The sequence below is a fragment of the Leptodactylus fuscus genome, chromosome 3 (genome assembly GCF_031893055.1).
Source record: "Leptodactylus fuscus isolate aLepFus1 chromosome 3, aLepFus1.hap2, whole genome shotgun sequence".
Classification (NCBI taxonomy): domain Eukaryota; kingdom Metazoa; phylum Chordata; class Amphibia; order Anura; family Leptodactylidae; genus Leptodactylus; species Leptodactylus fuscus.
The window spans coordinates 17978015-18003311 of record NC_134267.1 but is presented as its reverse complement, the minus strand read 5'-3'; the positions used below and the strand labels follow the sequence as shown (position 1 = coordinate 18003311).

Here is a 25297-nt window from a genome sequence, read left to right as displayed (position 1 = left end):
CTTTACGGCCCCCGTCCGCGTTCCTGGAAAAAAAAAAAAGCACTCACATTTATTTGGCGAAATTAAATCTGAGTCCGCACGGGCCCGTTTCTTACTTACCGGTATTAGATGAAATTAATTTCCTGTTGCGGCGCAGAAAGACAAACTTTTCAAAATGTTACATTCATAAAACTGTGACAAGAGCAAAAGGACAACAGACTTTCTTTAGAAGATTTAATGCCGTTCTCGGGCTACTACTTTTCTCGGGATTTTTTAAAATGCCACCTACATCCCTCATCTTTTATAGCAGGAGGACCGGCCGTATTTTCAATAAAGTTAGGTTTTTTATATTGCAAATTAAATCGGGCAGAATGACCTATATGGAATACAGAAAAGACGCTCACGGAATTAGAATCCAGCAGGTCGGAAGAGGAGTAGGAATGAAATATGTTATTAAATATAGACCTACTGGGTAGAGGTTTTGGAGGGGTTGTCCCATCTCGTATGTCTCCTGATAACGGGGGAGTCACTGCTTAGGATCACCGTAGATAGGCCGGACATAACAAGAGTAAAAAATTAAAGGAAGTCTATCGTCTCTGCCAAGTATATTCATCTGACTACATTACAAAGCACATAACAGTGATAGACATCATATCTCAATCTTATGCAAAGATGCAGCTGGTGTACTTGGGGCTCCAGGGGACCCCCACTGATCAGCTGTTTAGAGCACAGTGTACTGAGACAGAAGCTGATGACTCCTAACACTGTGTAGTGCCCATGCTGCACTCTTGTGGCTTAGCTATGGCCACTACATGGTGTAGGGGACTGTTTGCTTCTGGTTCCGCATACCGTGCTGCAATGAGGGTCAACCCCAATGGTCTGATATTGGTGACCTATCCTAGGTATAAGCAATCATTATTGAATCTTGGACAACTGCTTTAAGGTTTGCTACATCTGTATCACATAGACAGCTATTCATACTTCCAATGTAGCAACTACCACTGGGATTCGGGCCAATTGCTAATGGAGTCCCCAGGACATCCCGTGCGATGGAGATATATATATATATATATATATATATATATATATATAGAGAGAGAGAGAGAGAGAGAGAGAGAAGAAGAGGCCACTGTGGAGATCGCTGCCCAATACGTGTCCAGCTGCCACCAAACAAGAGGAAGATGAGATCCCACGGACTGTTATACCCCAAACCACCCACCCCACCCCACCTCCCCTTATAGTGGCCATCAACTAAGAGGAAGATGAGACTCCATGGACTGTTATATCCCAAATCACCCCCCCATACTCTCCCCTCGCCTCCAACTCCCCCCCCCCCCACTGTTCTAGCTTTGGCAATGCCAAGTATCTATTCGGACGTGCCAATAAAGGCTATTTGATTTGATTTGAGAGAGAGAGGTATTATACATGGTACTAGATATGGAAACAGGTGATTGTGGCAAAGTACGGGTGAAAAATACAAAAACCTCTTCAATAAAAAAGTTATATAGGAACCAAAAATTGAATTAATGTTTTTACCATTTAACTTACAGACTATATGTCATGGTGGACAGCTCCTTTATTGATAAGCCATGTCCTCCTGTGCTCCTACCTGCCCCCTCGGTGGGTCATGAAAGGTGCTCGGTAGAAATGGGTGAACCTCCCAAGATTTGTTTTGTTTCAGATGGCTCAGGACACGGATTCATTCTGGGGTCAAACTAGAAGTGACATTATTATACCATGGGGTCTCTTCAGACCCTAAAGTATAATAGGAGGAGGGAGGTGTAAAACATAAGAAATATCTATACTCACCTTCCCTCACCAATTTTTGGACTCCACTGTAGGGTTGAGCGATCGGGATCGGAAAAGATCGGATTCTGATCGGCAATCGAGTAAATTTCACGATCGCAATCGGAATTCCAACCCGATCTTTTCCAGTGGGATCGAGATCGGAGGTTATCTCAAGATCGGCTCAACCCTAAAAGTGACTTTTCCCATAGAAAAGCATTGACTAGGGTTGAAGATCGGGATCGGAAAAGATCAGATTCCGATCGGCGATCGAGCAAATGTCACGATCGAGATCGGGATCAGCTGGAAAATGATCGGAAATCGGATTTTAAAATCGATCTTGAAATCTCAAGATCGGCTCAACCCTACTCCTCAGCGCTCTCTCTCTGTCTCCTCTGTGATGTCATGCACACGGGGTCACTGCAGAGGTCATTGATTGGGCCTCAGTGGTGACATGGGTACAGGGAGTGTCATTGTGTCATGATGCTTGCCAGAGTATAACTTACCACAATGTAATTCGCAGCTGCCATTTTAGTTAAAAAACAAAACAATTTGGTATATTTGGGTCTAACCCGGCTCATACTGAAGCAGTTCACACATGTCTAGTGCACAGGTCCCATATGGTATGGAAATATCTGACGACATGATGTGAAGTCATTTCCTTCTCTGTTCTTATGTAATGGCAGCTTAGCATGTATCCGTCTGCATGAAGCAGTGATGGAACACACAAAGCCATTTCATGAACGTCTATGGGGCTGATAAAGATAGACAAATACAGGATTCGTATAAGATAAGATAATCCTTTAATAGTCCCACAGTGGGGACATTTCAGCATGTTACAGCGGCATAGTAATACAGATACAGGATAATACAGAGTAATATATTACAGACGTAGACACACATATGCTGAGAAGAGAAGATATACTAGGAGTCCATAGCAGCTAAGGAACAGAAGAAGGAAGACTTCATAGTCATAATCATTAGTTCTCTGTGCGGAGTGTCTTCGCTTGGTCTGATGTAGATTATACAGCCTGGTCGCGGTTGGGAGGAAGGACTTGCGATAGCTCCTTCTCACACTTGGGGTGAAGCAGACGGTCACTTACAGTGCTGCTAAGTCCCATCAAGGTCTCATACATGGGGTGGGATTTGTTCTCCCGCATGGAGGTCACCACAGACCGTATCTTTCTGTCACCCACCATCTGTACTGGGTCCAAGGGGCTCCCCAGGACAGAGCTGGCCCTCCTGATCAGCCTGTCAAGTCTATTTCTGTCCTTGGCTGGTATACTGCTCCCCCAGCAGGCCACACCGAAAAAGATGGCTGAAGCAACCACAGAGTTGAAGAAGGCCCTAAGAAGTGGCCCCTGGACTCCCGGCCCTCAGCCTCCTGAGCAGGTAGAGTCTGCTGTGGCCCTTTCTGTGCAGCGCCTCCAGGTGATCAGCCCAGTCTAGTTTATTGTTGAGGAGCACACCCAGATACTTATAGGTCCTGACTATCTCAATCCATGTTCCTCGGATCTCCACCGGGGTCGGAGCACTTCTCCGTTTACTAAAGTCCACCACCATCTCCTTGGTCTTCCCAGCATTAATCCTGAGGTGGTTCCGCCCCTTACAGCTGGAATGCAATGGCGGCACACCGGCTCATTCACATACCAGGGACAAAGGATCGTTTCCCCGAAACATCGGTCAGAGATGAGACAAGTAAATGGTGGTTCGGTAAAAAGAAATTTTGGAGGCAGAACTAGAATTATAAGTGGCTGTGCAGGATTAGCAGACCTTGGCTGCCGACATCTACAAACAGCACCACTCCTGTCTATGGGTTGTAATCGGTATTGCAACGTTCCCCCATCTCATTCAGTGGGAGCGGACCCTTCATTGGAAGCCAGATACAATCCACGGACAGCTGTTGCGCTATTTCTGGAAGAAAGCAGCCATGTTTGTTTAATCCTGCACAACCCCCCTTCATTTCATTGCATTGTAGGTCATAGTTCTATAGAATCAGTAGGCAATGAATAATCACACCCATTTATTGATAACACATACATATTATACAGGTACAAGGTCCATACCATAACCACAGGAAGAAGAACACCTACAGTAATACCGTGCGCTCAACACATTAATGGTGTCATCTCTTCCGTTTCCAGAAAACTTGACACAACGTAAGTTGATGAGAATACAGAAAGAATATGCGGATCAATAAACACAATCATTTATAGGACACTGAGATGGGATTAACCACATTACAATGGTCAAACAAAGGAAAAATAAATCTAAAAATAAATTCTAAGAGAGCTCATACTGTAGAGAGAGCGGTGGGGAGAGGCTCCTGCTGCAGACAGATGCCTTACAGACAAGACAAGTCTGGAGAATGAGAGGAGATATGGATGCACAGTAGCAAAATTTAACTTGACACTTAACATTGTAAATATTGAAAACACATCCATTTTTTGGACACTTGACAAAGGAGTGTAATCTCCGTAACGTGTGGTGAAAAGGGGATTTGTGAAGATTCAATAAAGTCTATTTGTTTACTACATCGTTTGGTGTGGCTGACGCTGGATCCATTGGATCCTTTCTGGTACGCCGTGCCGTTTGGATTTTGTCCTCTTACAGTATTCTATTGACGTCTCTGGGACAGAGGAATCTAGCTGCTGTCATCATCATCTTACCAGTAGGGTTGAGCGATTGTGTTCTTTTTCGGTGGGATCGAGATCGGTGATTATTTCCCACAATACTTTGCTACTGGCCAAGCATTGTGGGAAAAGCTAAGAATGTTAGCCTTCACACTGAGTATACGCTTCGCTCATTCTGAGTATACGCTCTGTTGCGGTTCCATAGGAATGAATGGAAGCAGCCGGCTCACAGCCTTAACCCCCTGTGCGCCGGCTGCATCCATTAATTCTAATGGGAGGCTAGCTAACATCTCTAGTAGCTACTTACCTGCAGTTCGGTGCCTGGTGTTCTCGTTCTTCTTCGCCTCGCTGCCCCCTCCTCCCAGGTTAGTGTTTAAAGAGCTAGGAAGAAGGCGATGCTTGTGGCTTAAGAGAGTGTGGTCGGGTACAGGGCGGGGAGACGTGACGTTAGGAGACACTCTCCTAACCCACCCACACTCTCCTGGGAGGCAGGGGGCAGAGAGGCGAAGAAGAACGAGAACACCGGGCATCGGACCAGCCATCTCTGCAGGTAAGTGGACACCAGGGGGGACTAAGTAGCCAGAAGATTAAAAAAAATCCTCTGGCTACTTAGAGATTACCCCAGCCCTGCAGATAGATAACCAAAAAGAGCAAAAAGATTTTTTCAGAGCTCACCCTTATTTCAATGATTCTTGCAGTTGATACATCTTCGGGGTGCACGGCACACTCTGGACAAAGGAATGTCTTTCATGGAAAATGCAGCAAAAACGAACAACACCGGCAACTCATCCGAAGTGAAATAAAATATAACTTTTAATTTACATAAATAAAATAAATAAACAAAATAAATCAAACAAAAAACCCCTAAAAAAACGCCAACGCGTTTCGGAACATTGAGTCCCTTTCTCACCTTGAGAGAGGGACTCAATGTTCCGAAACGCGTTGGCGTTTTTTTAGGGGTTTTTTGTTTGATTTATTTTGTTTATTTATTTTATTTATGTAAATTAAAAGTTATATTTTATTTCACTTCGGATGAGTTGCCGGTGTTGTTCGTTTTTGCTGCATTTTCTGCAGATAGATAGGTTAGGGTCACCAGAACCAGCATATCACCCCAGCCCTGCAGATAGATAGGTTAGTGTCACCAGACTCAGCATATCACCCCAGCCCTGCAGATAGACAAATAAGGGTCACCTGATTCAAACTGTGTTTTCACCTTGTGAATTGTTGCCGAGATATCACTGTTTTTGTCAATATCCAAATTAGCCCCAAAGAGCACATTTGCACATTGACAAAAACAGCGATATCTTGACAAAAATGGCAATAATCAGTGATGGAAGCACTAATACCTGGGTTGATATGCTGGGTCCTGGTGACACACTCCCTTTGATCTCTTAATTGCGTTCTTTTTTTTTTTTTTTACTTATAATAATTCCAAAATTTCGAGTATTTTAATAATTTTTGCATGTTCTTGGGGCTGAATTGATATGCTGGGTCTTGGTGACAGATTCCCTAAAGTGGAGATTTTGGAGGCACATCATCTAATTTTTTTGTGTTTAGTGCAGTAGTTGATAATACAAATACGTAGTAGAAAATATTGCTGTTTCTTTGGTAGTAACTTGTGTATTTTTCCGGTATGAATTCACCATAAGCTCACAAAATTATACTGCTTGTCCAGCTTTGGAGTATGTACGTCCATATTTGTCAAAGAGCGGGATTGGCGTAAAGATGGTTTGGAAGTCCTGAGGAAAAAAAACAAATGGATGATTATTTTCTAAAATTAATTATATGAATATCTTTTTAAACTCTTCACTGTCTACATTTAAAAAAATTCCTTGCTCATTTTTTGTTGGATACTCCAACCATATACAGGATGCTCCACTGATTCCAGCACAGTTGGAATTTTTTCTCTAGCCCTCACCATTCCCACGTAATCACTTCTGTTACTTTCAGCACAATTCTGCTCTCTGCTGCAAGGTGGGCGGTCCTTGACACCCTGCTCCATCTTAGGACCGCCCACTTCACAGCAGAGAATATGATTGTGCTGAAAGTAACAGAAGTGATTACTTTGGACTGGCAAGGGCTAGAGAAAAAATTCCAACTGTGTTGGAATCAGTAAAGAAGCAGCTATTGAAGGATACAATAAGTGGAGGTGGTGGAAAGTCCTTTTTAAAGTGAATGTCCATTTTGTTTTCAGACCCCCACTTAAGGGAGCTTAAGAGAATGTTTCAACACTGAATCTAATAATGACTCGGTATGTAGTTAATGCCTAAACTTCCTTCTAAGTAGTCTTTAAGCTCCTAAACTTCCCCACGTGGTGGCTGTAGGTAGCCATATTGTATCATTGACCCCTTGCTGAGGATTTAGAGCTATGTATAACTCCTATACTGTATGTACTATGAAATACATCAGCACCGATACTGGACTTAACAACAACATGGAATTAATTGGTGAAAATTCAACGTAAGGTAAATTATTCTAAATAAATTTCCTACTCGGGAATCAGAAATGGATCCAATTTGGGGCCACACGGTGGCTCAGTGGTTAGCACTGCAGCCTTGCAGCGCTGGAGTCCTGGTGTTCAAATCCCACCAAAGGCAAAAAAAACATCTGCAAGGAGTTTGTATGTTCTCCCCGTGTTTGCATGGATTTCCATCCCATATTCCAAAGACATACTGATAGGGAAAAATGTACATTGTGAGCTCTATGTGGGGCTCACAATCTGCATAAAAAAAAAAAAAAAAAAAAAGAAATGGATCCAATTTAAAGACAATATTTGGACACCCTTTACCCTCCGAACGTCATGGATTAATACCATGTTATAACATGTAGCGGCCACATTAGGGTTAAGTCCTAACTAAACCTACTGGTAATGAATGATAATTATGATGATTACCATACGGAAGGTCTTAAACTGTCCGGTTTCTCTGGCAACAGGAGCAATTGACATCAATTTCCTGATTGTTTCCAGTAATTTCAACTAATTAATGCCCAGAAACATAAAGTGATATTTCTTATTCTCATAAATTGCAACGGATTATGTAATATGACTCCTATCTCACCTTGTAAATGAAACGGTTTTAATATTCTGTGCAATCCATGAACATGACATGTTGGTGCAGTATTATGTTTTTGTAGGCCGTCTGTAGAATCAGCAGCGTGCAGGCATAAGAAATTGCAAAATAACAAGGCCGATGTCATGTTATTTTACACTGTATTTGCAGCCAGTAGATGCTGATAGTACGGAGAAGCCGGAATCCGGTCTAATGATGTAACTGGACACAGACCTTTCTTAGGCCCCATGGGCCATATCCACAGCACTAAAGCGCTGCGGGAAGAACCGCTGCGTGAACGCATTGCGGTTCTTTCTGCAGCGCTTTTAAGAGAAAGTTCACAGAGTTTTCCTCTGCGGACTTTCTCTTACCATTATATCTACGGGAAAGCCGCCGGCGTTTCCGTAGATATAATTGGCATGCTGCAATTTGCAAAGCCGCAACGGTTTTGCAATTGGCAGAGTGTCTGCGCTGCAATCACTTCCGCAAAGTGGGAATGGGGTTTGCATGAATCCCATCCACTTTGCCTGCACTGTACAACGACGCGATTTTTCCCGCAGCATCTCCGTTGCAGGCAAATCGCGGCGTTTCCGGTCCGTGGGGCCCCGGCCTTAGGCTGGATTTCAAACTGTTTCTGATGCAGTTTTTTGAGCCAATGCCAGAAATGATTAAATCATATAAAGGAAAGCCTTAATGTATAGAAATTACCTTTATGTTGAAGACTTTTGGTTAAAGAATTGCAACAACATGTGTGAATTCAAACTAAGTGTAAGTTCACACAGGTCTGAAATGCTGCAGAAAATTTGCAGTATTTTACATTAGAAGCAAAGTGCAATTTTAAGTTATTTGGTCCAATTATAAATCCACTCTATAGCTAAGATCACTCGCAGCAAAACACAGTTAAAAAAATGCAGAAAGAAACACAACAAAAACATTTGCATTTCTCACTGCTTTTCTGCTATTTTTCGCCTTTTTTTCCCAAAATTTTTTTTTTTTTTTTTTTAAATGCTACATATTCCTCAGCATTTTTCTGCAATCTATGCATGAAATTAAATTAAATTTCATTCACTTTGCCGGGACTGTAAATTACAGGAATTTTTAATTTTTTTTGCAAAAATGTTGCGTTTCGGCCAAAAACTATTTTTGAGTTTGGTGTACAAAAACTGCACCAAACACAGCACGTATGAATAGGCTATGTCTGAATCTGATGTTAGATCTGTCATTAGAATAAAAATAGCATGACATATTATCATGTAAATGTCTTTAGAAACCCCCCCCCCCCCCAAAAAAAAAAAAAAAAAAAAATTGCAATAACCTAAAGGAATGTGGATAGTTCATTTTGTTATAAAATAATACATACATGTGGATTCATGACACTAAATTTCCATAGCATAGAATAAATTAAAATCATTATACATCTGTACTGTAACCATGAGAGTTTTTCAAGTATAAAGTAAAAAAAATTTTAAAAAAAAATTACAAAAACATTCGGCACTTTATTACTAAATTTAGAATAAAATCGGCCTTTACATTTACATTCTAGTGCTACACAGTGATACATTTATTAAACACCAGTGCGCCAGATTATTACATTTTCTAGATTATCAGATGGTCCTGATACAATATATAAGAATTTTACACAAAGGTAGAAAAAAAAAGTTTTTACTTTACCTTTTCTTTAATTTTTTAACTATTTTTTTTTAATTAAAAAAAATAATCTAAAAATATATTTTTCTGTTTTATAGTCCTTTTATTTCATTATATTCCTTTCATTATTTCTTATTGAACGAAATTTCCAAAAAGTTGTTTCGTGTCTTTTTAATTAAAAAAAACCAAAATACTAGTTACTAAGAAACTAGCATTCCCATTAGAGATGAGCGAGTAGTACTCGATCGAGTAGGTATTCGATCGAATACTACGGTATTCAAAATACTCGTACTCGATCGAGTACCACTCGCTATTTGAATGCAAAAAGTTCGATGCAGAATCAGCATTGATTGGCAGAATGCTATACAGTCGGCCAATCAACGCTGGTTCTTCTCCTACCTTTAGAAGTCTTCTCCGTGCAGCTTCCCCGCGGCGTCTTCTGGCTCTTCATTCACTCTGCCAGGAATCGGGCCTGGGCAAAGCCGACTGCGCATGTCTGCTTGTAGTGCTTGTAGTGCGGGCATGCGCAGTCGGATCTGCCCAGGCCCGATGCCTGGCAGAGTGAATTCAGAGCCGGAAGATGCTGCAGGGATCCTGCAAGGAGAAGACTTCTCGGAGGATCCAGCCCGACCCTCACTCGTGGACTTGGTAAGTATAATTTGATCGAATGTTGCCTACCTCTGAAACGAGCAGTTTCCCCCCATAGGGTTCAATATTCGATTCGAGTAGTCGAATATTGAGGGGCTACTCGAAACGAATATCGAACCTCGAGCATTTTACTCTTCGCTCATCTCTAATTCCCATCTATAAAGCGTGGTTTTAGGGCCCCCCGATGAATATGATCAGACAACTTTTAGGCTGAGGCCCCACATTGCAGAAACGCAAGTTTGTTTTTTTTTCAAATTTTGTTGCGTTTTTTTTTTAGCCAAAGCCATGAGTGACATCAAAAGGAATGGGAAATATATAGAAGGTTCTTATACTTCTACCTTTTGCTTAATCCATTCCTGGCCTTGGCTCAAAAAACCGCGGCAAAATCGGCAACAAAAAAAAGCAGCATTTCCGCACCGTGAGGCCTTAGCCTAAAGGAGCCTTTAAACTTTCCAAAAATTTGTCAAGACTCCCAAGTCTCACGTGTACCGAAAGAAGCAATGACATGAAAGGGAAATGGGAGAACCGTGAGCGCCAACAAAAATGTTAATTTATACCATTCCATTAAACGTACACGACTTAAAGTCATAAAAGAGCAATCGACCAATTCTACAAAATATTCAAAAAGAAAACTTACAAAAAGATCCAAAAAATCTGGAACTTCAGTCGCGTTACACATAGAATATACAAAGGCTGCAAATCTAATGAAGAACTTTTGATTTTTTTTTTTCTTCCTTCCAGCTAATGTCTTAAGGGATATATAAAGTTAGAAAACTATACGTGAACTCTCTCTTTTCCCGATGCCCTTGGATCAGTAATGATAAATGCAAGTGGTGGAACAGCAGCGTTGACCTCATCCTCTCAGCGATGGAGAGAATCTTAATATTTTTACTTATGCTAGGTTTTCATTGTACGACTTGCCCCCGTTTCCCTGGCAACTGAGGGCCTTACGGTATACTCTAACTGGAGTCCTCACATTACGGCCACCCTGGAGGATGATTTTGTCTACAATTTATAGCACAAAACAGCTGGTAATTATGTGTCAGAGCATATGTTGATGAGAAGGCCAAATACACATTTAAAGATTTAGCATCAAAGTTGGTGGCATTTCCTGAAAGATTATGTGCTGAGAAAAGTATGGTCTGAGCAATTACAAAAAAAAAAAGTTATTTTCGACAAAAAAAGAGAGAAAAAGTTAGGGTAAGAAAAAACATTTGTAAAATTTAATTTAATTTGGAAATTATACATGTTTAACGGACATACAGTCCATCGGTGGAACAAAATATTCAGTTTTCCGAAGATTCACCATGATGTCTATTGTTCTCCTTGATCCTTATTTCTTCTCCAGGTGACTTCTTTAAGGGCTCATCGGAGGAAGGGTGCCTTTCATGTCACTTTTGATTCTTCCAATCGAGGAATAAGTTGGGAAAATTCACTGGTGTCACCTCCTTTAGAAGGTTTAGGCATACAGTGGCATATGCCGTCTATCGGTCATCGTTACAATGTCATCATCTACAACGTTTCTGTTTTGGTGTCATCTACAATGTTTTTGGTTTATCATCTACAATGTTTTTGGGTCATCAGCTACAACACTTCTGGATTTTGGTCATCACTTACAGTACTATTACATTATCATCTACATTGTTTTGGGGTCATTATCCGCAATGTTTTTGTTTTGGGGTCATTGTCTACAATGTTTGTTTTTGTGCCATCATCTATAATGTTTTTAGGTCATCATCTCCAACATTTCTGAGTCATCCTTAATAGAGATGAGCGAACAGTAAAATGTTCGAGGTTCGATATTCGTTTCGAGTAGCCCCTCAATATTCGACTACTCGAATTGAATATCAAACCCTATTATAGTCTATGGGGTAGGCAACATTCGATCAAATTATACTTACCAAGTCCACGAGTGAGGGTCGGGCTGGATCCTCCAAGACGTCTTCTCCTTACAGCATCCCCGCGGCATCTTCCGGCTCTGAATTCACTCTGCCAGGCATCGAGCCTGGGTAGAGCCGACTGCGCATGCCCGCACTACAAGCGGACATGCGCAGTCGGCTCTACCCAGGCCTGATGCCTGACAGAGTGAATGAAGAGCCGGAAGACGCCGCGGGGAATCTGCACGGAGAAGACTTCTAAAGGTAGGAGAAGAACCAATCAATGCTGGTTCTGCATCAAACATTTACATTCGAATAGCAATTGGTACTCGATCGAGTACGAGTATTTCGAATACCGTAGTATTCGATCGAATACCTACTCGATTGAATACTACTCGCTCATCTCTAATCCTTAACTATGTTACTGAGTCATCATCTATAATGATCTTTAATCATCATCTCCAATGTTTCACTTGCATCATCTACAAGGTTTCTGAGTAGGGTTGAGAGATTGGGATGGGAAAAGATCCGACCCCGATCGAGCAAATTTCACGATCGCGATTGGGATCGGGAGGAAAATGATCGGAAATTGGCTTTTGAAATCTCAAGATCGGTTCAACCCTAAAAGTGACTTTTTCCATAGAGAAGCATTGACTAGGATTGAGCGATCGGGAAAGATTGGATCTCGATCGGCGATCAAGCAAACTTCACGATTGCGATCAAGATCGGCTGGAAAAAGATCAGAAATCGGATTTTAAAATCAATCCTGAAATCTCAAGATCGGTCCAACCCCATTTCATTATTTCTTGAGTCATTGTCCTCAATATTTAAGGGTCATTATTTGGAATATTTTTAAGTCATTTGAGAAGTTTCTCAGTCATCATCTACAAGGCTTGTGAGTCATCATCTACAGTGTTTCCGGGTCATCAACAAGGCTTATGCATTATCTACAACGTTTCTGTTTTGGTGTCATCTACAACATTTTTGGTTCATCATCTACCATGTTTTGGGGTCATCTACAATGTTTTTGGGTCATAGTCTACAATGTTTTTGGGCCATCATTCACAATATTATTAACTTCAACGTGTTTTCAGTCATCATTTGCAATGTCTCCAATCTCCAATGTCATAATCTACAGTTTTTCTGGGTCCTCATTTATAATGTTTTTGGGTCATCACTACAACACATCTGGGTCATCCTCTACAATGTTTCATTGCAAATGTCATCACTTGCAGAGTCATTAAATAGTTTCTAAGTCATTATCTACATTGTTTCTGGGTCATCATTAAAAACAATTGTGGGTCATCTACAATTTTTCTGCATTGGGGCCATCATCTTAAACATTTTTGTTTTTGGGTCATCACATCAACTTTTAAGAATCATCTCCAGTATTTTTGAGTTATCCTCTACAGTGTTTTTGAGTCATCATCGACATTGTTCTGCTTTTGAGTAATCAACTACAATGTTTTTGGGTCATCATTTACAAGGTTATTAAATTCAATCATTCAGAGTGATCATCGCAACATCTCTGAGTCATAACCTACATTGTTTCTGATTCCTGACATATATAATGTTTTTGGAAAATCTACAACACTTCCGGGTCATCGTCTACAATAGTTCTGAGTCATCAACTACCATGTTTCTAGCCGCTATATTGAGCCTTTGATTGAAAACGGTCTCAGTTACTAAGATGTCAGGTTACAATAGATGGAATGTGATGCTGGACTATAGTGGCTAAAAAGAAGTCAAATTTTGGTACCAACATTTCAAAAAACGAGTCCATCACATGACCAGGATAGATCTATTCCCTCTGGAGGTAAACGATGATGGATACCACCAAGTGATCTTCATAACTATGAGCAATTGAGTCAGACAGTATATCAAAAAATATGATAACTTTTTATTCAACTTTTGTTTCCTGAATATTCCATTAACCTCAAACTGTTACGTTTTGTTGTTGCAGATTTGACTGTTGTTTGAACCAATCCCAGACTACAAAGGGAATGCAAAATCTGCAACAAAGAATCAACTTCTCCGCAACGTCTGGCCTTAGCCTACAGTAGGACCGAACGTCTCGTATTGTCTCGTCAACAATATATTTTTCTCTCCCAGGCCGGCTTGTCACAAAGTGGTCCTCGGAGCATTTTACTTGGATGTGTCCAACCAATCTTTAAAAAAATGTGACCAGTGACCTCGAGCTTGTACCTTATCGACTCTCCACTCTCCGCCATAACACTGTAAATGGAAATCTCGTTGACTCACTTGACAAGCCTGGCAAAAACTGCTGAGCTGTGCGGCTGGAGAGCGAGAAGTATCCTCGGCTTTAACTCTTTGTTACAAAACACATTAGATATATTAATGTCGCGGGGTGACAGTTATGCCTACTACAATCATTTTCCGACCTAACACAGATTTTATTCCAATCGCCAAGAGACCACTAAGCCACCCTAAAAGAGATTGATTGATCTACCCCTAGGTTTTGGTCGGGGGCAAACTTTTCTTACAACTGAAACCAATTAGTGGGCTTGGCACTTGTAGAGCAAAATGTAGGTCAGCTGCGAGTAATAAAAACGTATTGACTTTTTTTTTTCTGTCTGTAAGCAGCATGAAAGGGGTTTTGTGGCCTTGTCTTACATGAATAGAGCTCCATTAATTTCACTTATTTCAAGTAGCTATGTCAGACACTAATGCTTCTTTTGCACTTTTCACACAAAGTACATTGACACCATTGCTGGCCCCGGTGAAACAAGTTTACAATATTTCAGCCATTGAAAGCACTCGGCGCCAATAATTCTTAATTCCCAGACATCCTTATGCATTGTCCATAAGGCGGTAGAATAATTGTAGTCCAGGCAATTAACGGTGATTTTTTTTAATTATTATTATTACTAATATATACAAAAGGCACAAGATTAAAAAATTATTAATTTCATTATATATTTTTTATTATAACATTTATTATGATTATTATTATTATTATTATTATTATTATTATTATTATTATTCCAATTTCCGAAATTAGGGTGCAGGAAGAGGGCCAATAGTAAAGCTAATGTAAGCCTTAACTATGTTGTCCAGGCAAAAATGGACATTAAGTTTATTATTTACATAGGCCAGGGGAGGAGAAAACAAGAATCATACTCACCTCTCCCCGATGCTCTAGTGCCTGCCAGTGTGGTCCGTTTCTCTCTCTCTTTCCAGTGTTGACGTGTGGCCATAGTCCTAGCCACACGTGACCACTGAGGCCAATCAGCGGCTTCAGTGTAACTCAAGAAGAGATCCATGAGAAATGCCAGAACAGAAGGACCGGACCGCGCTGGGAGAACACAGGGGCACCAGGGACAGTTGAGTATGATTTAAAAAAAATTTAAAAATTCCCTGGTGAACCTAAACTGGAGCTCCACAAAAACTCAGAAACTCCTGCTAGTTCCTATAAAAGTCAGGGAGAACTGTGATTTAATTTTTTTAAGTGTTAAAGGGATTGTCCAAGATATACACTTTTGAGTAAGTAGGCCGGGGATGGTGTAAAAAACAGCAAAAACCCATACGGAATGGTGCTCCGGTGTCTTCCACCACGATATGGTCCTGCTGTTCCTTGGGTCTTGTTCTAGTGCAAGTCCTCACCTTAAGTGACCACTGAAGCCGATCAGTGGCCTAAGGGAAGGACACGGGATGTCATAGGTGATTTATGTGAGTGATGTCCCGGTTCCTTTCCTTAGGCACCGAGGTCACATGAAGCGAGGACTTCTACCAGGAGAAAACTCCAGGAGGAGCAGGACCAGACAACAGTGGGGGACACTGAAGCAACGGGGACAGGTGAGTATGTTTGGGGGGGGGGGGGTTCACACCTTCCCAAGCCACCTTCCTCAAAACTGTATATCCTGCACAGATATGACAGAAAAATCCACCAAGTGGAAATTGGACTCCTATGGTGCTACAGTAAGGGCCCTTTCAGATGGCTTTCTTCTGCAGCTTTCCTTTGTTGATGGGGCTGAATGGGGCGTGTCTCGTGCCACGGATTCAGAGGCACAGCCCAAAACCAAGCGGTTTTGAGCAGGACCCATATTTTTTGAAAACCACGGGAGGTGGAACCAGGACAGAATCTGCCCCAAACCAGCCCTAGATCCCGCATGTGCATACATATCCTAAGGGTCCATAGACTTGTATAGGTGCTGTATTACGGGTCTGTAGAACTTTCAGTACAGAACCATAATACGGCCATGTGCACAGGCCTATTCCTGTGAGTTTTCCGCGTAGCCGATGCCATACTGCCGTGGAGTCCTAACCTTATTACTCTACATCTCTTCATTACATTCAGGTGAAATTGTTCTTTGACTTCATCTTGAAAGTGAACTATAAATACATTGCAGCGATACAATAAAATAACAATGAAATTACAAGTGCAGGGACGGATCTCACTCCAGCAAACAGCCGAGTGGAAGCCTTAACTCTATGGATTTATTAAGCATGCCGTAATTTACTATCATTGAGTGGCTAACCTGAATTTTCTGAACGCAAAGCTTGTAATTCTGCACGACCTTACAATTTACATTTACATTAATGACCTATGAATTTATCCGGAATATATATCATGCTAATTAGCTGGTGGTAACGAACGTCATATCGCAAGTGCTGCAAACTACTGAAAAAGCATCCTGTGAAATATGGCGTATGCAAAGTGTTTTACTAAACAAGCACGAGCGGCTCATCTATCCCGCCACATTAGGCCTCAGGAGTTGACTTGTAATTCTCCGTACACATATCGACTTGATTTTATGACCGTCTTTATGTATTTTAAGCAGAGAATTTTTTTTTCTTGTTTAACAAAAACACATTAAAGGTCACTTAACAGAGCAGAATAAGCTCGGGGCGTCATCTATATACTATTCTGTAAGGGATTATGTATATACAGGTAAGTTGGTGAATCTGGAAGGAGATGGAAGTCACCCCATTCCACAAAATGACCTTAGGTGGGCAACGTTGATGGGTCCTTTCCGAGGACTGGCCTGTATATCTGTTTTGTATATTTTGCTGTCCTCTTATTGTGCACTGTATGACACGTAAGACGTTGTTTATTGCGGTGTCTATGCCGATGACTTATTGGAATGGACGATGTTACACTGTCTTTGCTCCTTCTCCAGTCTGGAACTTTTTGGAGAGAGGGTAAAACAATGATCCTAACCAAAGAAGTGGAACCCAATTGTGCCTATTGGTTGTGCCGCAGAGGGAGCCCCTTGGCAATTAAGGCACAGTTAGAGATGAGCGAACAGTAAAATGTCCGAGGTTCGATATTCGTTTCGAGTAGCCCCTCAATATTCGACTACTCAAATCGAATATCGAACCCTATTATAGTCTATGGGGGGAAAATGCTCGTTTCAACGTTCGATCAAATTATATTTACCAAGTCCACGAGTGACGGTCGGGCTGGATCCTCCGAGAAGTCTTCTCCTTGCAGTGTCCCCGCGGCGTCTTCCGACTCTTCATTCACTCTGCCAAGCATCGGGCCTGGGCAGAGCCGACTGCGCATGCCCGCACTACAAGCGTACATGCGCAGTCGGCTCTGCCCAGGCCCGATGCCTGGCAGAGTGAATGAGGAGCCGGAAGAGCTGGAAGACGCCGCGGGGAAGCTGCACGGAGAAGACTTCTAAAGGTAGGAGAAGAACCAGCATTGATTGGCCGACTGTATAGCATTCAGCCAATCAATGCTGGTTCTGCATTGAACTTTTACATTCGAACAGCGAGTGGTACTCGATCGAGTACAAGTATTTCGAATACCGTAGTATTCGATCGAATACCTACTCGATCGAATACTACTCGCTCATCTCTAGGCACAGTCTGATGACTTGTAGTCACACCAGGCAGGAAAGATCCCATAAAAAACAGAGGGTCTCCAGTGCCTTCGAGTCTTCTGTCGGGAGTTCTCATCACTGTGGCAGTGTGATCCCAGAATTGTCCAAACATAGCGAATCCAGCAAGAGTCTGAGAAGCAGCCCCAATAGGAACTGGGCACAAACCTCTGGGGGAACTGAGCAGTCGCTGTATGTTGTCTCGAGACCGCTGCTCTCATGCTAAGAAGGTTCCTGATTCTACAGAGTTTATATCATTGAGTATAATGCTATGGTCGATCCTTGTTACAACTGAGCATGTTATTTGACCGGGTATTTACAAGCATGCAAATAACAGGGACCCGGCTGCGCTATCCTTGGGCAGGTTGATGTGGGTGAGGGCCGAAGAGCTGCACTTGGTCCTATATAACTTGCGGTATAAATAGCCTTAGCTTGGTCCCTTATGCTACCAATTCCTAAGAATTAAAGAAGTTCACGCATGATGTTAAGGGGGCTGTCCTAATAGGCAACATACAGAGGCACTGTTTTCCTAATTACATCCTGGGAAACAGATTTGTATATTCCCCATAATCCCCTAGTGGAGCGAAAATGGCTTTGTAAGTCTCCATACGCCTGCAAAGGTGCCCACTCCTCAAGGAATGTTATTATTCCGACAGAGGTTATCTGTCTGCTATCAATCCTTTATAAGGTATCTGGATGTCTAAGACGTAGCCTATTTGGGACCCCGCTCCATGAACAAGAACAAAGAGCTGCTCTGTAGGTGTTGGGACCTGGACTCCTTGCAAGCTAATCACCTTTCAGAACAACATCAGCTCATAAGTGAAGACTATCTATTAGAACTATCCATGCCAAAGAGTAAGATTGCCATCACCACCACCACTGTCATGGCTACTCTCATCACTGCTGTTGTCTCTTGAAGACAGCCTTTGACCAAATGCATATCTAAAGAGCGGGCCACTTATTGGAAGTACCAGATTAAAAAGTTGCTCAGTAGGTGCTCGGAGCTGGACCCGTAGCAGGGTGATCACCTTTCAAAGAAACATCAGTACAAGAGAGAAGACTATTAGAACGACCATGTCATTGTCAAATCCTCAGTCTATTAACATTCATGGTAACAATTTCCACTCTATTCTCTGTTGTTTTGGTAGTGGTCTTGTTGTCAGATATATTAATACAGTCTACAAATACACCAGATTTGTCACAGTAACTAGTCTAAGATTACACCACCTTGTAGTTGGACAGAATGTAGGCTGTAGTTTTTCGTGCAAACGAAACCAGAATTCTGGTGCATTTAGTTTAGTAACGCTAACCTATTGTTTTCATGGCATGATATTAAAAGATACAATCCACGATCGAGTTAGGATAGTGCAGGCTTTGGTTGCTTTACTAGACATGAGAAGAGTATCAGTCATAGGCAAGTTGTGTCCAATCAGAAACAAAATGGCCACCACTGTACAACCTGATAAGAGAGAATGTCCACCATGGTGGTAGATGGGCAGAGAAAGTATCCATAGCAAGGCAACAATGAGCAAGGACCAAGCAGGTGGTGGTCTTGGCCGAAGACTAAACACAGTATTTAGAATGTGGGTTTTGAAGTCAATAATGGGCTTGGTTGAGACTTGGTTGATAGAGATGTGCGAATAGTATTCGAAACTCTAGTTTTGAATACCTTGCTCCATAGGAATGAATGGAAGCGGCCGTCGCCGGCGGCCGGGGCTTAACCCCTTGGTGTTCAGCTGCTTCCATTCATTCCTATGGAAGCGAGGTATTCAAAACTAGAGTTTTGAATACTATTTGCTTATCTCTATAATGGTTGAGGCTTGGTTGTGGCTCAACCGTATGTGTTTTCATGGTGCTGTATTGAAGGGAACGTAGCCTCATTGAAGTAAATTAAAAAATAAAAAATAGTTCCCCTCCAAAAGACACTGTCTATCTAGTGATCCCTATAATTACTTACCCTTTAAGCCAATGTCCAACCTTTAGAGTCTCGGGACAAGGGAAACCATTAACTTTAGATGGTTTGGCATTGTTAGTCCTCATAAAGACCATGGTAGGGTTCTCGTTGAGTCTAGTAGAGTTCCGAAGTGGACTAGATCTCCATTCAGGCTTGGAGCCTCTTCATAAATCATTTGGTCCCTGCACCAGTTAAAAGCCTGGCGTATGAGGTGCCAGTTTTAATAAATCAGCCCCATTGTGTTTAGTTGCTTAAACCGTCCAGACCACAATCCATGTTTCACGAGGCTTCAATACACCTCCGGTCTCCAGTGATCAGGACGCATAAACATATACATGAATATACTTTACTGCTCCCTTTTACGGGATTAAAAGCCATATATCACGGTCACTCCTCTCGTCCTTTTATGGAGCTGATCAGCTGATAGAGGCAATAACACTTTTTGAAATTTTTTTTAATTTTTTTTTATAAACTCTACTTTGCAAGCTCCGTCCTACGAATGTAATATTTCAAAAAACAGTCTAAGCTTTGGGGAGAAAAGCAATTACAGAAACAGCATTAAAAATGCCAGGCACTCGGCAGAAGCAATTCTGGATCAGTTTAAAAAAGTGATTGATGAAAGTGTAATCCGAGCTGAAGGAACAGTTTCGCGACAAGCTGTGACCAGTCCCCACACTTCATTAGCTGCCATAATTAGCCTGGTGTTTCAATTTGTCAGAACTGGTAGGGACAATTTTGCTCAAAATGCAAACATCAAAAAACAGGGTCCCTTAGTCTTCAAAAAGGGGATGATGGGAGTTTTTTTCCCTTCCTTGTCTATGTTAAATAAAAGATTAATTGCAGCTGATGGGCGGCGGTGCTGTGATTGTCATTCTGTCTTGGTGCATTACTTGCAGCATTAGGAGATAGACAAGCTGACACGACACCGCTCGATCAAGTAGTTAGGAGTATAGGATGAATATTCAGTGGCTGGGATCTCCAGTTTTATTGGGTGATTGATTTCTTCCATTTTGACTCTTTTAGGGTGGATGGTGAATTCTCTCATTGAGTCAATCAAACGAACAACAGTTAGACAAGCCAGGTACAAATATACAGATGAATGTGTTGGCACTTGGCAGGATGCCATTTGATACTGGTGGCCCTTCCCAATCTGCGTTTGTTGATCTGGTTTACTAATTTGTTATTTTGTTTCCATTGCTTCCAACCACACACCTCCTGCAGCAAAGCAATGCTCTCCCTGGGTGTGAGCTCTGCCACTGTGCAGCTGTTTCTGATGAGTTCATCAAGATCCCCTTAGAGATCAAGCCAGTTGCTAGAGAGCGTACGGATATGGTTTTGTCCACGCACTGATCTTGGGGACTCTGCTTGAAGCCACCTTGTTCCAAGTCTGTGTGCTCCGCAACTAATATGTTTTAATCTACTCCTGTAGTACAAGGATAGATCATAAATATCTGATCAGTCAGGGGCCATCAGCCAACCCCCACACAAACCAGCTGTTTGGGAGTACATACTATATACAGCATGGAGCTGGAAGCAGTTGGCCCTATGCCCTGTATAATAGCTGGACACTGATATTGCAGCTATGTTCGCATTTAAGTCAAACAGAATGGAGTTGCAGTATCAAGTTTAACTATGGGTTCTTCTTGACTATGCCCCTGCTTTGGTTCCTGAATTGCTCTGCTGCTGATAACCTTAGGCTCCAAGCTAGACCACAATAAGGCCAGGTTCAAGTCTTTCAACAAACTAGATTTCAGTCCTGTTCCTAAGACCCTGTTCGAGTTCTTCAACAAACCACATTTCAGTCTTGTTCCTAAGACCGTGTTTGAGTCCTTCAACACACCACATTTCAGTCCTGTTCCTAAGACCATGTACGAGTCTTTCAATAAACCATATTTCAGTCCTGTTCCTAAGACCATATTCGAGTTCTTCAACAAACCACATTGCAGTCCTGTTCCTAAGGCTATGAATGAGTCCTTCAATAAACCATATTTCAGTCCTGTTCCTAAGACCATGTACGAGTCCTTCAACAAACTACATTTCAGTCCTGTTCCTAAGACCATGTTCGAGTTCTTCAACAAACCACATTTCAGTCTTGTTCCTAAGACCTTGTACAAGTCCTTCAACAAACTACATTTCAGTCTTGTTCCTAAGACCTTGTACAAGTCCTTCAACAAACTACATTTCAGTCCTGTTCCTAAGACCTTGTACGAGTCCTTCAACAAACCACATTTCAGTCCTGTTCCTAAGACCATGTACGAGTCCTTAAACAAACCACATTTCAGTCCTGTTCCTAAAACTGTGTACAAGTCCTTCAACAAACCACATTTCAGTCCTGTTCCTAAGACCTTGTACAAGTCCTTCAACAAACCACATTTCAGTCCTCTTCCTAAGACCATATTCGAGTTCTTCAACAAACCACATTTCAGTCCTGTTCCTAAAACTGTGTACAAGTCCTTCAACAAACCACATTTCAGTCCTGTTCCTAAGACCTTGTACAAGTCCTTCAACAAACCACATTTCAGTCCTCTTCCTAAGACCATATTCGAGTTCTTCAACAAACCACATTTCAGTCCTGTTTCTAAGACCACATTCCAGTCCTGTTCAGTGACAAAGCTTTGTCTGGCTCCGGTGTCCACGTTTCAGTCCTGCTCCTTTGTCCACATTCCAGTTCTGATCTAGTTTCCATGTTCCCGATCTGCTACAGTCATAGTTCCAGTTCCATTTTTGCTCTCCATGCTGCTGGTCTATCCTGACCTATACTCCACATCGGGTCTTATGTCTCTCCAAGAATGCTGCTGTGCTCAGTCACCGACCAGTGACAACTCTGAGGACTGTTACCCTGGAACCCAACAGCAAATAAGAGAACATTTTCTATATGAAGTTTGAAAGAGAGAAATAAATGGATCACTGTGGGGTGACGGGGCCATCAGGAACCTCCATTTGTCTAGGAAAAAGTACAGTATAAAAATGGTTGTACCAACAGACAAATTATGATATTGACGGTCAAGTCCTACTTTGGAGAGATGCTTCAGACAGCGGCCACTACAGGAAAAATGTGGTATTACATGGAATCCAGTCAGAATGACCACCTATTTCACCCATTGACCTGGTCCTCCCTTCCAGGCTTTGTTTATTAATGCAGAAATTACGCCATATCTCCCACATCACCGGAGCAAATAAGAGACTACCAAGGCCATAAATTAGTTGCAGAGATACATATATATGATCCTCTTTACTGCAGCTAAGTACACAAAGCCCATCGGTGAGGACAGGATCGGGCAGTGAGAGGGGCCCCATCACTGTATGGGGGTCACTATGTGGGGAACAACTGGTGGGGGCCATTTTGCTTGTAAGAGGGCCAACATAAGGCCTGTCAATGTCAAATTTTTGCTATGTGCAGCTCACTTACCCAACCTAGTTTGATCCCCTACTATAGAGCTTGCACATGACGGTATAATACATCAGTATTATACGGATCTGTATTTTGTCACATATAATATATGAACATGTGACATAAACAATAGTTATATGTACCATCACAAGCCACATTATGGAGGTATTCTGCTCTAGAATGACGGCTTGTTTTCACTAAACCAATATATTCGTGCAGATTAATGAGATATATTCGGGATCTGTCCATTGTTAAACACCACACACTGCTTATATAGATAAAATGAGATACTCTCCTCAGTGCTTCTGAATGTGTTGGCATGACATTGCACCTCCGCCATCTGTACAGCAGAGTGTATGTCTGGACCGGTGACCTCCGAATCTCTGTCCAGTTCACAATAATCAAATGAAATCAATGTTAGACTCAATGAAGCTTCGACATTTGTATTTTGTCCAGAATCGGTGATTTATGGACAGAACGAGAGCGAATGGAAACTGCCAAATGACCACAACACTCTGTCTTATGATAGCTCATGAAATCTCTGTAACAGACCTCTCAATTGTACAGAGATATAATACAGCAACCATAGAAGTCTACAGAGCTCTACTGTATGTTACTCATCTTTCTCAGTGAGTCCTCATGGGCAGCAAAGGCTCCAGTGGCTGCTCCAGCAAAGCTATCTAATGCAACCAAGGCCAAGTGCTGGTTATTCTGTTTCACCAAAACCAGCATACCCCCCAGCTCTGCAGATAGATAGGTTAGTGTCACCAGAACCAGCATATCACCCCACCCCAACTCTGCAGATAGATAAGTTACTGTCACCAGACCCAGCATATCACCCCAGCCCTGCAGATAGATAGGTTAGTGTCACCAGAACCAGCATATCACCCCAGCCCTGCAGATAGATAGGTTAGTGTCACCAGAACCAGTATATCACCCTAGCCCTGCAGATAGATAGGTTAGTGTCACCAGAACCAGTATATCACCCCAGAACTGCAGATAGATAGGTTAGTATCACCAGAACCAGCATATCACCCCAGCCCTGCAGATAGATAGGTTACTGTCATCAGAACCCAACATATCACCCCAGCCCTGCAGATAGATAGGTTAGTGTCACCAGAACCAGCATATCACCCCAGGCCTGCAGATAGATAGGTTAGTGTCACCAGAACCAGCATATCACCCCAGGCCTGCAGATAGATAGGTTAGTGTCACCAGAACCAGCATATCACCCCAGGCCTGCAGATACATAGGTTAGTGTCACCAGACCCAGCATATCACCCCAGCCCTGCAGATAGATAGGTTAGTGTCACCAGAACCAGCATATCCCCCCAGCCCTGCAGATAGATAGGTTAGTGTCACCAGAACCAGCATATCACCCCAGCCCTGCAGATAGATAGGTTAGTGTCACCAGACCCAGCATATCACCCCAGGCCTGCAGATAGATAGGTTACTGTCACCAGAACCAGCATATCACCCCAGCCCTGCAGATAGATAGGTTAGTGTCACCAGAACCAGCATATCACCCCAGGCCTGCAGATAGATAGGTTAGTGTCACCAGAACCAGCATATCACCCCAGTCCTACAGATAGATAGGTTACTGTCACCAGAACCAGTACATCACCCCAGCCCTGCAGATAGATAGGTTAGTGTCACCAGAACCAGCATAACACCCCAGTCCTGCAGATAGATAGGTTACTGTCACCAGATCCAGCATATCACCCCAGCCCTGCAGATAGATAGGTTACTGTCACCAGAACCAGTACATCACCCCAGCCCTGCAGATAGATAGGTTAGTGTCACCAGAACCAGCATATCACCCCAGTCCTGCAGATAGATAGGTTGCTGTCACCAGAACCAGCATATCACCCCAGTCCTGCAGATAGATAGGTTGCTGTCACCAGAACCAGCATATCACCCCAGTCCTGCAGATAGATAGGTTGCTGTCACCAGAACCAGCATATCACCCCAGTCCTGCAGATAGATAGGTTAGTGTCACCAGAACCAGCATATCACCCCAGCCCTGCAGATAGATAGGTTGCTGTCACCAGAACCAGCATATCACCCCAGTCCTGCAGATAGATAGGTTACTGTCACCAGATCCAGCATATCACCCCAGCCCTGCAGATAGATAGGTTAGTGTCACCAGAACCAGCATATCACCCCAGTGCTGCAGATAGATAGGTTAGTGTCACCAGAACCAGCATATCACCCCAGCCCTGCAGATAGATAGGTTAGTGTCACCAGAACCAGCATATCACCCCAGCCCTGCAGATAGATAGGTTAGTGTCACCAGACCCAGCATATCACCCCAGTCCTGCAGATAGATAGGTTAGTGTCACCAGAACCAGCATATCACCCCAGCCCTGCAGATAGGTTAGGGTCACTTGAATCATACTGTGTTTACCCCTTGTGAATTGCTACCCCCACTGCCAAGATATTACTGTTTTGGTCAATATCCTGGGGTCTGGTGACATACAACCTTTA

The 25297-nt window shown here is 42.5% G+C and overlaps 1 protein-coding gene across 1 annotated transcript in view; it reads right to left on the bottom strand.

Annotated features, from left to right (window-relative positions):
* Window positions 1–6055: 6055 nt before the first annotated feature.
* The window catches only part of SPATA17 (spermatogenesis associated 17), a 131495-nt gene continuing 112253 nt past the window's right edge, over window positions 6056–25297 (bottom strand). Inside the window, exon 10 of the mRNA XM_075267166.1 lies at window positions 6056–6136. Within this exon, the coding sequence (XP_075123267.1) occupies window positions 6056–6136 (81 nt within the window). The remainder of the gene's footprint in view (window positions 6137–25297) is intronic.